At 35.1% G+C, this 17,270-nt stretch overlaps 1 protein-coding gene across 2 annotated transcripts in view; it reads left to right on the top strand.

Annotated features, from left to right (window-relative positions):
• The window catches only part of RGS6 (regulator of G protein signaling 6), a 657,670-nt gene that overhangs the window by 484,731 nt on the left and 155,669 nt on the right, over positions 1–17,270 (top strand). For both annotated transcript variants that reach the window (XM_074290125.1, XM_074290124.1), the window contains exon 4: positions 11,030–11,080. In XM_074290125.1, coding sequence (XP_074146226.1) covers positions 11,030–11,080 — 51 coding nt within the window. The remainder of the gene's footprint in view (positions 1–11,029; positions 11,081–17,270) is intronic.

The following is a 17,270-nucleotide window of genomic DNA, read 5'->3' as shown; positions in this document are numbered from 1 at the left end:
TTTGATAATTGCAGTTGCATCTGACTCTCTGTAATCCCATTTGGGACTTTATTGACACAAAAATCAGACTGGTTTGCTATTCCCTTATCCAGGATATTTTACAATTAAAGAAACTGAGTCAAACACTATTAAGTGACTGACACTATTAAGTGACTTGCCCAAGGTCACACAACTACTAAGTGTTTGAGGCTGTATTTGAACCCATGAAAATGACTCTTGCTAATTCCAGCCCCAGTGCTCTATCCAGTGCAATACCTATCTCCCCCAATCTACCCTACTACCATCTGCCTAAATTAGAATTCAGAGTGTTTCCTTGAATGGATTTCGTATATGGTAAATCTGTAAATGTAAAACCAGAAATCTCCTCTACACTATATGGTCATAGTGACCATTCTTGATGTATTTTCTCATTTAAAAATTTAAACAAATACTTATTAAGCATCTTTCTCTTTGTAAAAGGTGAGAGGCCATTGGCCTAATAAAAATCCAGCTTCTGAGGGAGAAAGACCTGCCACTTACCCATATTAGCCTTGTGGTCATAAGAAATTAATTCTTAGTGCCTCAAGCAATTCTTTAAGATTAAAAGTTACAATCAATCACCTAAAACTTGTTAAGCACTTTCTATGTTCCATTTGTTGTGTAAAAACAATAACATTATAAATATAAATAATTTTGAATGATTTAATAACTCTCATCAATGCAATGACCAACCATGATTCCTGTGGACTGATAATGAAGCATACCCATCACCAACAGAAAAGTAATGTGCTCAAGATATAAAATGAAAAATGCATTTCTGGACATGATTAATGAAGGATTTTTCTTAATTTATACATGTTAGAGTCTTTTCTTATTTTAATTGGGAATTTATGAAGAAAGGGTTGGAATGAGAAGAGAACAGAAGGAAGACCAGAAAAAAACCACAGACAAGCAAGACAGCTTTGGAAGTTAGATTAACATGCTGAATTTATTACAAAGCTAATAAAAGTAAGCTCTATACAAGAGACATTAGGATTTCATACTTCTATCCCAAATTCCATTTGGAAATGTTCATGTTATTTTACTACTATTAAGTTCAGAATAAAAAAAGGATAAGATAGGAAAAAAGTCACATTGGCAATTATATTTGATTGAAAAAGAAGAAACCAAAAGTAGAATGACAAATTAGTGGCAATTGGTGTAGTCCAGAAAAAAAAAATGAATGAGATCTTGACCCTGAGCAAATTACTTAATTTTGTCTCTATTTCCTTATTTGTAAAATGAGATGGAGAAGGAAATAGCAAACCACTCCAGTATCTCTACCAAAAAAGTCACAAATGGCATCACAAAGACACAATTTAACACTAACTGTATAAGTAGAGAAAAAGGGATGTGAGATTCTATGTGATGTGAGAGATTCTATGAAGATAGAATGAACAAAACCTGGTAACTGATCGAGAGAGAATGAAGAGTCAAGAATAGCACCAATGGATGAAACTGGGTGACCTCAAGCTTGGTGACACCCTCAGATATAGGGAGTTGATGAGGAGAGTGGGCTTTAAGAGAAAAAAAGTTATGTTTGGACATGTTGAATTAGAAATTCTTGTGAACCATCAATCTGGAAATATCCATAAGCATTTATTTATGCAAAAATTGGAACTTAGCAGCAAGACCAAGGCTAGACATATAAATCTGGGAATTAACTGCAGAAATATAATAATTGAACACCAATGTAGAAAAAGAGAAGGTAGCATAGTACAAAGTTTGGGGCATACTCACAATTAGGAGGTGAATGTGAATGATGATCCAGCAAGAGAAATTGAGGAGGAATAATCAGATAAGTAGGAGGAGGACAAGAACAGCACTTAGTGGCTCAGCTGGAGTGTCATGAAAAGGAAAAAGAAATGATGTCACCAGTATCAAATATTTCACTGAAGTCAAGAAAGATGAGACTGGAGAAAAGATCTCATAATTAGAAATATTGTACAGTATGGTTTTACATATATGTATATATTTATATACAGATGTATGTGTATATAGGCTTATATGTATATGTACATATACCACATAAGTGTGTATAAACACACACACATGTATTTATGTTAAATTGTAATCTTATCCAGGGCTGAGTGAGAAGGGAGAGATAGATAAAAATAAAAAAAGTGCACAGGAGAGAACAAAACAGAACTGCCCTTCTTTGGGAAAGGAAGGGCCCCAGAGAGAGGCCTCACAAGGAAATAACAAGACTTGTGGAGATTCAACACTGCTTTTTACTAGTAAGGGTTTATTTGGGTTTTTTGGAAAGTTTATAACTAAGATATTTTGAATGGAAAACTCTGATTTATGTAACTATATACTCACTATTCAGTTCTGTGTGTTGTATTAATCTACTTCAGATTCTGGTCACAATTGGCTTTTCTTATCCCAGAAATAGTTTGCAGACCTTTAATGGAACCTCATGATCTAGCCAAGAATGTGTTATCTATCCTATTACCCTAATAATGTTATTTATATTATCAAATTGCTAGTCTGAAACTACACATTGCAAGCCTTTGCATAAAATGGAGAACTGTTCTATTATTCTATCCTGCTCAAGAAGGTGGCTGCTTCCAAATCAATCTAAACATAAAATATTCCTGAGCCATATTTAAGAATCAAATTGTCACAGATGAGGCATACATGAGGTAATAAAAAATAGGTCCCTACTTTACTATCTTCTGCTCCCCACTTTCTTTCCCCTTCTTCTTTTCTTTCTTCTTTACTGAACTCTTAACAACCACTAAAAACATTCATAATACCTCAGATTCAGCTTATATTGAAATCATAGTGCTGTATTTTTTCCTTTCCCAAAAGCATTGGGTGTACATATATCTGTTGCTGTTGTTTTAAGCTTTAGATGGTAATACACAAAACCATACATTCTGCCATGCCCTCTGGTTATAATAAACTCAATTTGGGATCCTCTTTTTCCCAGAATTGAAGCTTAATCAATGAAACAATACTTCATCTTTCCTTTAATAAGCTGATTGTTTAATTAAATCCCACGTGCCTTAGGCCTCCTCCTGGACATTTTTGATTGACAAAACTCTCTCCTCCACCCCCTCATCTGCTGCCATCAAGCATCCCTCGTGCAAATCATGTACTCAGCTGCTGACAATTAGATATAAGACTTAGGATGCAGACACAGAAGGATTATGAGGTTATGAATCAATTGTGGGGGCTTTGGTGAGATAACAAACCAAGAGAGCCCATCTCAAATACCTTGCCACCACCCCTAAAAGCCTCCCACTTGATTTATGAGTTAGTAATAACCTCGCCTGGTCTCCTGCCCCCTATTATTTTTTGTAATGCACTGGGAAGCTTTAAATTACAGAGAAGTGGGAGGGAAGGAGGGAGGGTGTGGGGTTGAAACTGGATGGAGGGGTAGAATGTGGAGCCTTGTGTCATTTTCAGAGGCTGATTGTCTTCCTGTTGTGTAAGCTGAACAGCACTGAGTGGCGCAGTTGGCACATGCTGATGGAAAAGATCAAGGTGATTAACTTGGCCCACAAATGGCTCCCTTGAGAGACTTTGCCAACCCACTCTGCTTTGGGTACATTTTCAGTAATGTTACTCATCTCTACATGTGAGAGCAAAATGATGTTAGGTGTTTTTAGCTTTAATCCTTCCGACCAGTTCATTTTAGTGAGTTTTCTATTTAGAAATGAAGAAACACCACATGGATCAAGCTAAGTTAAATAGCTTTTCAATCTGGCAATTGAATTAGAGAGCAGGAAAATTAGACTCAGGACACAGAGAAGTCTATTCCAAGCTCTGAGGGGAGGGAGTTTACAAATTTTCCCAAGGGACTTCAAGCTAGAGTGACTTTTCCTTTTGTCCTTTGTCATTCTCAGGGATGAGAAAAGAAAGAAGGCTTTAAATTTGTACTTTTTTAAAAATACTTCTTTCTTTCCATGTGTAATGAGATGAATTTTAAAAGCAAGCAACAACAGAAATGTTTGCAAATCCTCACTATTTTTTAACCTCAATTAATTTCCAAGTGGAGAGAATTAATAAGAACAATATCTTAAAAGGTTCGGGCTCCTAGCCAGAAAAAAGGACCTGTATAATCTGCTTTTGTAGATTCCATCTCATTCTTTGAGACAGGTGGAATAAATACAGTTGGACAAAGAACTATATCCCTTACATCCACACCCTCCCTTTCCAATAATATTCCTGGAAAATTAATCATAGATGATAAATGTTTATCGGTTTTTATCTACCAGTCCACAGGCTTTGAGGGGTAGCTAGATGAGGCACTAGCTAAAGATCCTGGTATGGAGTCAGGAAGAATTGAATTCAGATTTGACCTCAGATACCTTTTAGATGTGTAACTGTGAGCAAGTCACTTAACTGTACTTGCCTCAGTTTCCTCATTTGTAAAATGGAATCATGAAAAGTCAGAAAATTAAATGGCAACAAAACCCATAGGCATTGACCCTGAAGACAGATGTGTTCATGATGGACATAGCAGGTAGCTAGCTAACACCACATTATATGGTGGGACATATTTTCCAAGTCAAATTTTTGTCACCAAGAATTTACCAGGAAGAATTTTATTTTATTATTTTTCTTTGGTATGCCTTCCTTGACATAAAAGTCAATTTTTAGAAATATGTAACATTTGGGCATGCCCCAGAAGGGCTAAATCTGCTGTGTGATATAAAGAAACCCTTGTATATACCAGACCACTAATACACAGCTCCTTGGAACAATCCTAGCATTTCAGATTTTTCCTGTATATTCTGAAACAACCTTTGCTATATGGAACACAAACAGAGAATAATGTCTTGAAAAAAGTGGGTGTTGTTTTGAAATGTTTTTTTGAAGACCAAAATATTTTTAAGAGGTTGATATGGTTGATGAAGGCACTGAATAATGGATTTAGAATAGCAATTCTTGGTTACTAAATAATGTGATTGTAGGCACCAAATATTGGGGTTCAGTACTGTGAAGATTCACAATGTTCATTCTCTTTGGAAGAAGGTAGGTTTATTTAGGGGGAAAGGTTACAGACAAAATGAAGAGATACAATTAGACACCAGGAGTAGTCAATATAAAATAGAATTGGGAGAGCAATAGAATTACCAAGGAAAGGGGTTTTAATAATTAATAATGGAAAAGACAAGTTCCCTAGTGGAACTCACAATTAGCCAGGAGAAATGAAACACCTTATGAGATTGGAGTATGCCCTTAGCTGGCAGTATCATAAAAGAATTAGCTATAAGAAAGAGAAAGACACTATAAGGCATTATGGAAGGTTGAGAGGAGACACCACATGGGGAAAGGAGAGGGAAAGACACCATGAGGCAGAGTGCCATGGCAGCCTATAACCAACCCAAAAGGGGTTCAGCAAAGATAATGTTAGCCATGCACAGATTTTTAGGGGAAATGTAATATCAGAAGTCTGACATAACTGGGATTTCTGATGAGATATAGTAAGGTATAGCTACCCACAATCTCTATAAAAGGTAGAACTAAGATGCTAAATTGATCTCTATCAGTGTCCTTCCCTGCCTGACTCAGAGAGCAATTTCATCAATGTTCCAGTCCCTCTCTGCCAACTGCACCTAATTACTGAGAACCTCATCAGAATAATGTACAGTATTCTGAAATTTAAAAAATAAAAACTTGTCTTGTGCAATAAAACCCACAGGATTTATGGATAATGGGGTCGGGAACACAGAACCTAAAATTTAAGATAAGAACTTAAGAAAAGTTGTACCACAGCTTTATACATATTAAGTAGTTAAGAAATACATAAATGCTATAAAAATGACAATTTCTAAAGCAGATTGTGCCCAGATTCCCACAACATTTGACATTCATGTTCTCTGATTCCAGCATCATTTTTCCCCATTGATTTTGAGGGTAAAGTTCTCAGAAAAGGAGTACCAAATCTTGATATTCAAAAAAAGTAATCAAGAGGAAAAAATATTTTGCTTGTCTCTTTGGTCCTTTCTCTGCTAACTCTTCATTCTGCTATTGACCCTACTGCTAAGTAGCTCCACTCTAAGGCTGGGATGATTCCATTTAGGGCATCTTGTCTAAATTGAATAAGTCTTTGTCAGTTGTAGTCTTTTCCTCTTCCTACTTGAGGCTTGAAAGTTGAAGCCTTTGAACTCTTAAAGTTTGGGATTAACAAAAGCCCAATCATATATGATCCTTTAACTGGCTGTACTTATTTTCACCACCCAGGAAGCAAGTAGCAGAGCAAAAAGATAAAAACTTTTTTTTCTTTTATTTAATAACTCTTCTTGATTCAGGACAGCATTTCTTCTGTGAGACTTCATGCTCAACTTAGAATGATGATTCTGTGAATTTTCTAATTTTTCATCTCTCCCAACCAAAGCTATTTGCCCAATAATCATCCAATAGTTCTATGGTTCAGGTCATACCCCTACTCAATAAATTCTAGTGGATTCTTCTTGCCTCTGGGTGCAAATAGAAAGTGCTCTATTTAGCATTCAAGTTCTTCATAACCCAGCCTCATCCTACCTTTTCAATCTTCTTACATCTCACTCCAGAACACAAATTCTTTGATCCAGTGATACTAGCCTCCTGGCTATTTGACAACAAAAAATTCACATCTCTCAGCTCCAGGCATTCCCTCTGGCTGTCCCTTATGGCTAGATACTCTCCCTTCTCCACTTCATTTCCTAACCTCCCTGGCTTTCTTTAAATCTACTAAAATCTCACCTCATAAAAAGCCTTACTCTACCCATTTTAATTCTAGTCCCCTTTCCTTTGTTAATTATTTCCTATTTATTCCATAAATGTAGCTTACTTTGTATATATTTGTTTGCATGTTGTCACCCAACCATTACATTGTAAATTCCATGATGAACAGAATCTTTTGCCTCTTTTTGTATCCTCACTGCTTAGCACAGTGCCTAGCACAAAATAGGCACTTGAGATGTTTATTGAATTAAAAATTGAATTCATTCACTGTTTTCCAAGTTTGTTGTTGTTATTTCTCCTATTGGTCTCCTCCAAATAAGCAGCTAAGAAAGAAGTTAGTGAGTAGTTAGTATATGTACTGGAGGCAAGTCCATTGTTTGCTGCTTTCCTAGCTTCATAAATTAGTTACTCAAAATCTCATCTTGTACCCATCTATGCCCCCTTAAATCTATCAAACTTCAGTGTTTCATGGCCTGTTAATAAGTTAATACTCAAAAGAACTTTGGAAAAGTCCCTTAAATGTTCAATGATAAATGTAATGTATCTCATCACTTTTTTGGTTTGGTTTTCTTGGGACCTTAAAAGCAGTATGATCTTATGATAATTATTTAGCCTCTCTGATGCTCAATTTCCTCATCTGGAAAATGGTAATAAGAACACTCATAGAACTTTACAAAGGTTGTTGGTAGGTTTGACTGGCACAATGAATATATAGTTCTTTGCAACCCTCATTCATTTATTGAAATATTAGGTATTATCCCAAAGGTGATCATTCTGACCAAAGGAAAAAGCTAAAGTTCAAAAGAATCATAGCATTAAGAATTAAAAATTCATAAGAATCAAAAGACCATAATAAAATTTCAAAACAACAAGACATATTTACATCGAAGTATCATTTTAACTCTTTCAAAGTAAATAGTACTGCTTTTCTTTAGGATTCATTATAGCATCCAATTTTTATTTCTGCTTATTTCAGGAGGCACGCATGACACTCAGAATAGTTTTGGGATAGGGCCACTGGATAGTCATGCCAAAATTATCTCATATAAATATGAAGGCACAGATATGAAGACCCCAAAGTTAGTTAATGGCCAATCTCAATTGCACAGGGTCCAAGCAAAGGGATAATGTTAAGATTATCTGGACTCGGGTAATGAGAGTCCTCAGTTGAGAGCTGTCTCACTTACAGAGAGTGGCAAATCAGGAAGGAAAAGCCAGATGTTAGGAGGAATAAAAAGAAAGGAAAGATTTCCTGAGTGAATACCCTAATAGCAGTTCTTTTTGGTGTTCTGCTTATGCAGAAATCTAGCACCCTTTGAGGGGAGATTGGAAGAAAGGCAACAGGTCCATTAGGAAGAACGGGCATTATACTGATTAAAAAGTAGAAGATAGTATTGAAACTTGAAGTTGGGTTCAGGAGCCTAGGGGAGAGCTGATATGATAGCAGAGAAGGAATTTTCAATGTGAATGAATACTAATTAGTGACATGGATATTAATGATGACAGTAATTAACAGGGGAAAGGAAGGCCTGTCATTGTCCCGGGGTGAGTAATCAATCTTGGCAGGTGATAAATAATGGTTCAGCAAACTCAGCAGAAAGATAATCCTCTTGCCCTGGGGAAAGCTGGAGCCCTGTTGTAAACCTTCTAGTTCCTAGGCAACACAGAAGAAAGAACTATTTTTCTTTTTTCTGAAATAAACAGGTTAGATATCCCTCCTCTGGTCTCAGGATGAAAAATTTCACTTTATTTTCAGTCTTTTTTCCTTTGTTTCTTGGAACATCTATTGGACTTGTATGGTTTGAGGAACTGGACATAGAAACTCCACAAAGGTGACATGGATTCAGATATTTAGTTTAGAAATACTGTCATGGAACATGGCTGAGGAAAGAATCTCAGAAGATGGATAATCAAAATTAGGTAGTGATTACATGTTGCCTTCCCCATTAAATGGTGAGTTCCTCAAGAAGAGAGATTGTTTTTTGAATTTCTTTGTAAGTCAAGACATCATCTTGGTCATGTCATTGGCTTTCTTATAGAAGGAAGGATAAACAACAGCAACAACTACAACAACAACAAGAAATATCCCCTATGCTTAGCAGGAGGCAACTAGGTGGCTATCTGGAGTCAGAAAGATTTATATTCCTGAATTCAGATTCTAGCTGGGTAACCCTGGGCAATTCATTTAACCTTGTTTTCCTCAATTTCCTCATCTTTAAAATGAGCTAAGAAAGAAAATGACAAACAACTTTACTTTGCCAAGAAAAACTCCCAATATCATCACAGAGTCAAATATAACTGAAATAACTAAACATCAATAAAATACTTCACAAAATCCTTAACAAAATGTAGGTACTAAATAAATTTTGATTTTACTTGGCTTCATTCTATTCTCTTCAACAAGCATGTGTTAAGAGTCTTCTATATAATTAAAAGAAATGGCAAGTTGTATATAATAGATTTGCCATTTCATGTGCAATTGTCTTTTTTATTATCCTATGCTATGGAAGTTAAAAATAAAATATATAAATATAAAAAATCAGTACATTATTTTTAAAAAGAGGCACAATATTAGGCCATGTAATATAAAGGAGAAAGAAAGAAAAAAAGGCACTGCCCATAGGGAATTTAAATTCTAATGGGAGAAGTGAGTAAATACATAAGTAAACATGATGTGGAATTTCAGAAGGTGAAAATTTCTAGAAGTGAGAGTAAGGAAAGAGTATCCTGCATGTAAGTTATAAAAGATAAGAGATGGAAAATCATGCTCCAGAAATTAGTAAATAGGCCAGTTTGGTTGGCATATAGAGTTGTTTCAGGGGAAGTAATAAATAATCAGCTTGGAAAGATAGATTGGAGCCAAATTGTGAAGTGATGATGGAGAGTCAAACTCTGAAACTTCTTGAGCAAGGGAATGACATGATTGGACCTGTGATTTAAGATGGATGGAAGAATCTCTTGGATTTTATTTAAGGATCAAAGGAAGACTAAAGTGATGATCAAAAGGAGAGAAGGCCTTAATTGTCCATTCCTTCCTTGAAAAGCACAAATTATTCCTCTTATCCTTTGGATACCCAAAGGATATCCAAAAGTATAAACAAGAAGCCCACTGATGCATGCTAGAAAGAAAAGTCAATTGCCTGCAAAAATTACCTCTTGCATATTAGATTCAGTCTACTCATTTCATCTCTATCTACCACAATCATTCTTTTTAAAGCCCATTCTATGTTTTCAGTGAAGGCTTTCAGGTGGACAAGGGAAAAGGGACCATGACATAAGGGGGAAATGAAACATTCTCCTAGGTATGATAATACATTTGATATTTTTTTTGCAGCTGTGGGCTGATTCTCTGGAATGTGCCTGATGAGTTGGCATCATGGAACTTTGCCCTGTATAACCAATCAATAGAATGCAGTATTTTTAGGTTCAAATACTCCCCTGGATCTTAATAAGTTGTGTGATCCTGGGAAAGTCACTTAAACTTTTTTAAAGTCATTTTTTTCATCTGCATAATATATCACTTACTTTACAAGATTATACATATATACTATATACTATATATACAATAATATGTACGAATACAAATACATAATGTCTATATTGTATACATTACGATATGATATTCTTATATTGTAATTTCAACATATCATGATAATATCATCCACCTTACAAGATATAGACAATATATATAGCATTATAATTGTATATAATATTATATTGTTACATTGTATATTCAACATATATCATGTACCTTACAAGTCTGTCTTGAGGCATAGCTGAGATAATGTATGGAAATCGTGTGAAGTACTCTATGTGTCAATCCAAATTTGAGTACTCCCAAGAAGTCACATAGGTTTTATCTAAGACAAGAGTTCTTAACTTTCTTTGTAAGTCTGGTGGAGATAATAGATTCCTTCTCAGAATGTTGTTTTAAATGCTTAAAATAAAATATACAGAATTACAAAGGAAACTAGAAATATTGAGATATAATTAGCAGACCACATTCTAAATGCTAATTTCATTTTAAAAATTAAAATTAATGGACCTCAGGTTAAGAACTCTTGATCTAGGGTGTATACTGTATGGTGTAGATAGACACTGAGCACCAGGACAGAACAGTATCTAGAGAAAAGGATTAAAAGCAAGAGAACAGAATAAAAGGTTTTTTTCTAGACCATAAGAAGCAATAACTCTCCAGCAGAACACTTAACTACAAGACCTCCATTTGAATCTTTCATAGAGAATATATCTTCATTATCAAGAACTCTAAAAACTCCCCAAATGTTAAAATATTGTAAAATCTTGAGATGGGAATGTTTTGTCGTTACAGGTACTGACATTGTGCAGTGGATTATGAAGAACCTTGCTATTGAGGACCCAGGTATTTAATATCTATGGAATTGGCTATATGGTCCCTGTATTGGTAGATTCCCCATAACCAGGCTATCAAAATGGAATGAAACCTTTTTCTCAAAGTTGGGTTTATGTGTTCTGATCACTAAAAATAACTGTTTTGGAGAAAACAGTTTCTTCCCCTCCCCCCCTTAGGTTCTTACTAAGTGCTAATGAGATAATGAGATATTAGGTTCTTACTAAGTGCTAAGTTGGTACTTGACAATTCTCTAGTTCCGGCCTTTACTGGGAGTTTTACTTGTGAACTCCTGGGGAGGAGCTTGCATGTTTAGGAGGAGCAAGTTCATTGGTTGAAGTAATTTTTCCCAGAAGCCCTTGCATTATCCCACACCCATTCTCTGGGAGGTTAAACGAGGGTGGCACTCAAGAGATAGAGAGTCTTGTCTGGACCAGACTTGAGGCGGCTCTCTACAGGAAGGGAAGTCACTACTCTGTACCAGAGTTGACAACAACCATCTGGAGACAATGGCTCTCTACAGGAAGAAGAATCTGTCTGAGAGATTTGAGTTAACACAGCAGATCTCCTCCCAGAAAGCAATTGGCAGCTTCTGGAGACAACAGCACGTTACACTCTCCAATCAAATATCTGTCTAGAAAGTTAGATCACCTTCAGGGGAAATGAGAAACTATACATTGAGTACCTTAGAGAGGGTATTAAGAATAAGAAATCCTGATGAAATAAGAAGTTTCTATAACTGTAGTAATTAAAAATAAGAATTGTCATTGAACGTTATTTCAGAGCAAATCATTAAAGCCCAATGTCTGATCCACAATTAAGATATTTAATTATTTGCTAAGATGCCTCACATTTTTTGCTTCCATAGGAAGCCAATAAATGAAATGAGAAGAGGTTTTATCTCTGATTTTAGTTGTGCGTATATTTTTAGTTAAAATTTGTTTTAAGTTTTTTCTTTGATTACATATTAAATCACTTTTTATACTTTTAAAAAATGTTGAGTTCCAAATTCTATTCCTCCTTCCCTTGTGCATATCTTTTTTTAATTATAGTTTTTATTTACCAGATATATGCATGGGTAATTTTACAGCATTGACAATTGCCTGTAATGTAATCTTTTGTTCCAATTTTTCCCCTCCCTCCCCCCCACCCCCTTCCCCAGATGGCAGGTTGACCAATACATATTAAATATGTTAAAGTATAAATTAAATACAATATATGTATACATGTCCAAACAGTAATTTTGCTGTACAAAAAGAATCGGACTTTGAAATAGTGTACAATTGGTCTGTAAAGGATATCAAAAATGCAGGTGGACAAAAATAAAGGGATTGGGAATACTATGTAGTGGTTCATAGGCATCTCCCAGAGTTCTTTTGCTGGGTGTAGCTGGTCAATTTATTACTGCTCTATTGGAACTGAATTGGTTCATCTCATTGTTGAAGATGGCCACGTCTATCAGAATTGCTCATTATACAGTACTGTTGTTGAAGTATATAATGATCTCTTGATCCTGGTAGCAGCATTTCACTCAGCATCAGTTTATGTAAGTCTCTCCAGGCCTTTCTGAAACCATCCTATTAGTCATTTCTTACAGATCAATAATATTCCATAATATTCATATACCACAATTTTTTCAGCCATTCTCCAATTGATGGGCATCCACTCAGTTTCCAGTTTCTGGCCACTACAAAGAGGGCTGCCACAAACATTCTTGCACATTCAGGTCTCTTTCCCTTCTTTAAAATCTCTTTGGGATATAAGCCCAGTAGTAACACTGCTGGGTCAAAGGGTATGCACAGCTTGATAACTTTTTGAGCATAGTTCCAAATTGCTCTCCAGAATGGCTGGATGTATTCACAATTCCACTAACAATGTATCAGTGTCCCTGTTTTCCCACCCCCTCCAACATTGCGCATTATCTTTCCCTGTCATTCTAGCCAATCTGACAGGTGGTATCTCAGAGTTGTCTTAATTTGCATTTCTCTGATTAATAATGACTTGGAGCATCTTTTCATGTGGCTAAAAATAGTTTCAATTTCTTCATCTGAGAATTGTCTGTTCATATCCTTTGACCATTTATCAATTGGAGAATGGCTTGATTTCTTATAAATTAGAGTCAATTCTCTATATATTTTGGAAATGAGGACTTTATCAGAACCTTTTACTGTAAAAATGTTTTCCCTGTTTATTGTTTCCCTTCTAATCTTATCTGCATTAGTTTTGTTTGTACAAAAACTTTTCAATTTGATATAATCAAAATTTTCTATTTTGTGATCCATAATGATCTCTAATTCTTCTTTGGACATAAATTCATTCCTCTTCGACAGGTCTGAGAGATAAGTTATACTATGTTCCTATAATTTATTTATAATCTCATTCTTTATGCCTAGGTCATGAACCCATTTTTACCTTATCTTGATACAGTGTTAAATGTGGGTCAATGCCTAGCTTCTATACATATCTTTTAAATCAGTTTTTCCCCTCTTTCCACTAGGCCCTATGTCCCAAAAGACCCAGCCTCCCCCAAACTTTTGTTAAACCAATCTAGTCTTAAGCTTCTTCAAAGTCTTATTCTAATGCTTTTTCATGATGGACTCTAAATTCTCATGAGGTTCTAAAAGGGGATTCTTTCTGACTACATGAAGATGCAGTATTCTACTCAGGTGATTAATTTTGAGCACAGCTCTCTGGGACCTTACAAAACCTAGTCAATGTCCCAAAGGCAAGGTATCTATACAGTTCTTCTGTCAGGTCTGAAAAGTTCTAAAGGTGGAGAGAAGCATTCCCTATTTCCCCTTAAAGAACAAAACAAAACAAAACAAAAAAGCTTCCCCTCCAATTGTCTACTTGAGAGTCTCAGACAAATACTCTGGACCATCCACCAGGGAGGTAGCTTCTCATAACTCATGCTCAGTACTTTTCAAATTGTGGGAGAGCTTAACAAGTTACATCTTGAGTATGGTCTGTGTCCAATTTTTATGGACCAGCCTAGCTAAGAATGGAGAACTTCATCGTCAGTTGGTCAGCCACTGGGATGATGAATCTGATTTCACCTCCTCAGTCTGACTTTCCAGGCTTCCCTCCACATTTTTTCATGTTCCAGTCAAATTGTTCACCTGCTATTTCTTGTATATGAAATTCCATCTCTGAACCTTAGCACAGGCTGTTTTCTCATCCCAGGCATGCATTTTCATTGCACCAGTTCCTCCTTTCCCTAACATCCTTCAAACTTCATTTCAATAACCTCCTCCTGTATGAAGTCTTTTTGATTCTCTAGTTACTTTTACTTCCTCCAAATTACCTCACATTTATTTTTCAAGTGTATTATTTTTATTTCTATTTTTACCTGTTTTCCACAAATCATCCCATCACCTATACCTATCTTTATGCCTTTGCACAGGCTGTCCTCCATACATGAAATGTGTTCTCTTTTTACCTCTGCCTTTTGAAAGTTCTATTTTCTTTCAAAACTGCATTCAAATGCCACTATCTAGAACAGGCATTAGTTGAGTTGTGAATAATCCACCCAAACAATAACAATTTATATTATATTTATTTTTATTTACTTATCAGGATATATGTCTCTCTCAAGTAGAGCATAAGTTCCTGGAGTACAAGTTCTGTTTATTTCTTTCATTCCTTCCTTCCTTTTCCTTCCTTTTTTTGCCTTTGTATACCCAGTGCCTAGCAGGGTATCAAGCATGTAGTAAAGTTTAAAAAAAACACATTTTATTGATATCTTTTGGTTTTACACAGCCTACATTTTCCTCTTCCTGCCCTCTCCCAGAGAGCTATACTATAGAACATTTTTTTAAAAAAGAAAAGATGAAAAGAAGAACATGGGGAGTGGAAATCAGCAAAATTGATCAATTATCAATACATCAAAAAAATTGACAATATATGCATCCCCACACCTCTGCAAAGAAATGGGAGGAAGTATCTTCTTATATCTTTTTATGATCTTTGTAATTTTTTGGCATACACACACACACACACACACACACACACACACACACAAAGAGAAATAGAGACAGAGACAGAGACAGAGAGAGTTTCTTTTTATCAATGACCTCCTTAAGGTATATGCCTAGTAGTAAAATTTCTTGAGCAAATAAAATGAACATTTTGTCCATATAATATGCTCCTAAAAATGCTTGTCAATTGATCTGTGGAGGGGAATAAACCTCAGTTCTATTTGTTTCCCTTCCATTCCTGTTGTGGCAATGGCAAAGAAGTAAAAATGGAATAGAAAATATTGGTAATACAAATCTAAAACTGGAAAAATCTTTATAGATGAGAAAACTGAGATAGAGTCAAAATGAAAGAATGGTTCACATCTCTTAGAAAAGATAAAATATTTGGTTTATCGTGGCAACAGAAAAGGCAAGAGTAATCATTATTTTGTGAAATATTTGATCCTTTACATATCTAAAATTATGATTAACATCATAATTTCTATGGTATCATACTTTGGAATTTACAATAAGTATTTGCAAAAAAAAATACTAATGGCAACTAACACCAACATTTGTTGCAGATAATGATGAAGTAAATAAATTCTAAGGGCAGGTAGGTGACACAGTAGATAGAGTGCTGGGCCTGAAAACAGAAAGATTCATCTTCCTCAGTTCAAATCCGGCTTCAGATACTTACTGTGTGACCCTTGATAAGTCACTTAACTCTATATACCTCAGTAAATGAGCTAAAGAAGAAAAAGGCAAACCACTTTGTTATCTTTGCCAAGAAAACCCCCAAAATCCAAATGGGATCACCAAGAGTCAGACATGAATAAAATAACTGAACAACAAAAGAAATTCTACATTTTCTTTCAATTCAATTCAATTAAAAATTGTTTAATTTTAATATTTGAAGGGTAGATAATGAGGAAATCAAACTGTCACTCTTTGCAGATGATATGATGGTATACTTAGAAAACCCAAGAGATTCTAATAAAAAGTTATTAGAAATAATTCACAACTTTAGCAAAGTTGCTGGATATAAAATAAATCCACATAAATCCTCAGCATTTTTATACATCACCAACAAAATGCAACAGCAAGAGATACAAAGAGAAAATCCATTCAAAACAGATGTCAAGAGTATAAAATATTTGGGAATCCATCTACCAAAGAAAAGTCAGGAATTATATGAACAAAATTACAAAACACTTGCCACAAAAATAAAGTCAGATTTAGATAATTGGAAAGACATTCAGTGCTTGTGGATAGGCCGAGCGAATATAATAAAGATGACAATAATCCCCAAACTAATCTATTTATTTAGTGCTATACCAATCAGATTCCCAAGAAACTATTTTAATGACCTAGAAAAAAATAACAACAAAATTCATATGGAAGGTCGAAAATCTAAAGCTATATTATATAGCAGCAGTCACCAAAACCATTTGGTATTGGCTAAGAAATAGACCAGTCGATCAGTGGAACAGATTAGGTACAAAGGACAAAAAAAGGTACAACTATAGCAATCTAGTGTTTGACAAATCCAAAGATACCAACATTTTGGATAAAAATTCATTATTTGTAAAAAACTGTTGGGAAAACTGGAAATTAGTATGGCAGAAATTAGATATAGATCCATACAACACCATATACCAAGATAAGAATGGGTCCATGATTTAGGCATAAAGAATGAGATCATAAATAGATTAGAGGAACAGAGGACAGTCTACCTCTCAGACCTGTGGAAGAGAAAGGAATTTATGACCAGAGAAGTAGAGATCATTATTGATCACAAAATAAAAGATTTTGATTACATCAAACTAAAAAGTTTCTGTACAAATGCAAGCAAGATTAGAAGGGAAGTAACAAATTGGGAAAATATTTTTACAGTTAAAGGTTCTGATAAAGGTTTCATTTCCAAAATATATAGAGAAATGACCCTAATTTATAAGAAATCAAACCATTCTCCAATTGATAAATAGTCAAAGGATATGAACAGACAATTCTCAGATGATGAAATTGAAACTATATCTACTCATATGAAAGAGTGTTCCAAATCACTACTGATCAGAGAAATGCAAATTAAGACAATTCTGAGATACCACTACACACCTGTCATATTGGCTAAGATGACAGGAACAAATAATGATGAATGTTGGAGGGGATGTGGGAAAACTGGGACACTGATGCAACTGATGCATTGTTGGTGGAGCTTGAAAGAATCCGGCCATTCTGGAGAG

Source organism: Sminthopsis crassicaudata, chromosome 2 (genome assembly GCF_048593235.1).
Source record: "Sminthopsis crassicaudata isolate SCR6 chromosome 2, ASM4859323v1, whole genome shotgun sequence".
NCBI classification, from domain to species: domain Eukaryota; kingdom Metazoa; phylum Chordata; class Mammalia; order Dasyuromorphia; family Dasyuridae; genus Sminthopsis; species Sminthopsis crassicaudata.
The sequence above is the reverse complement of the archived record's forward strand: the minus strand, read 5'-3'. Positions and strand labels throughout refer to the sequence as shown.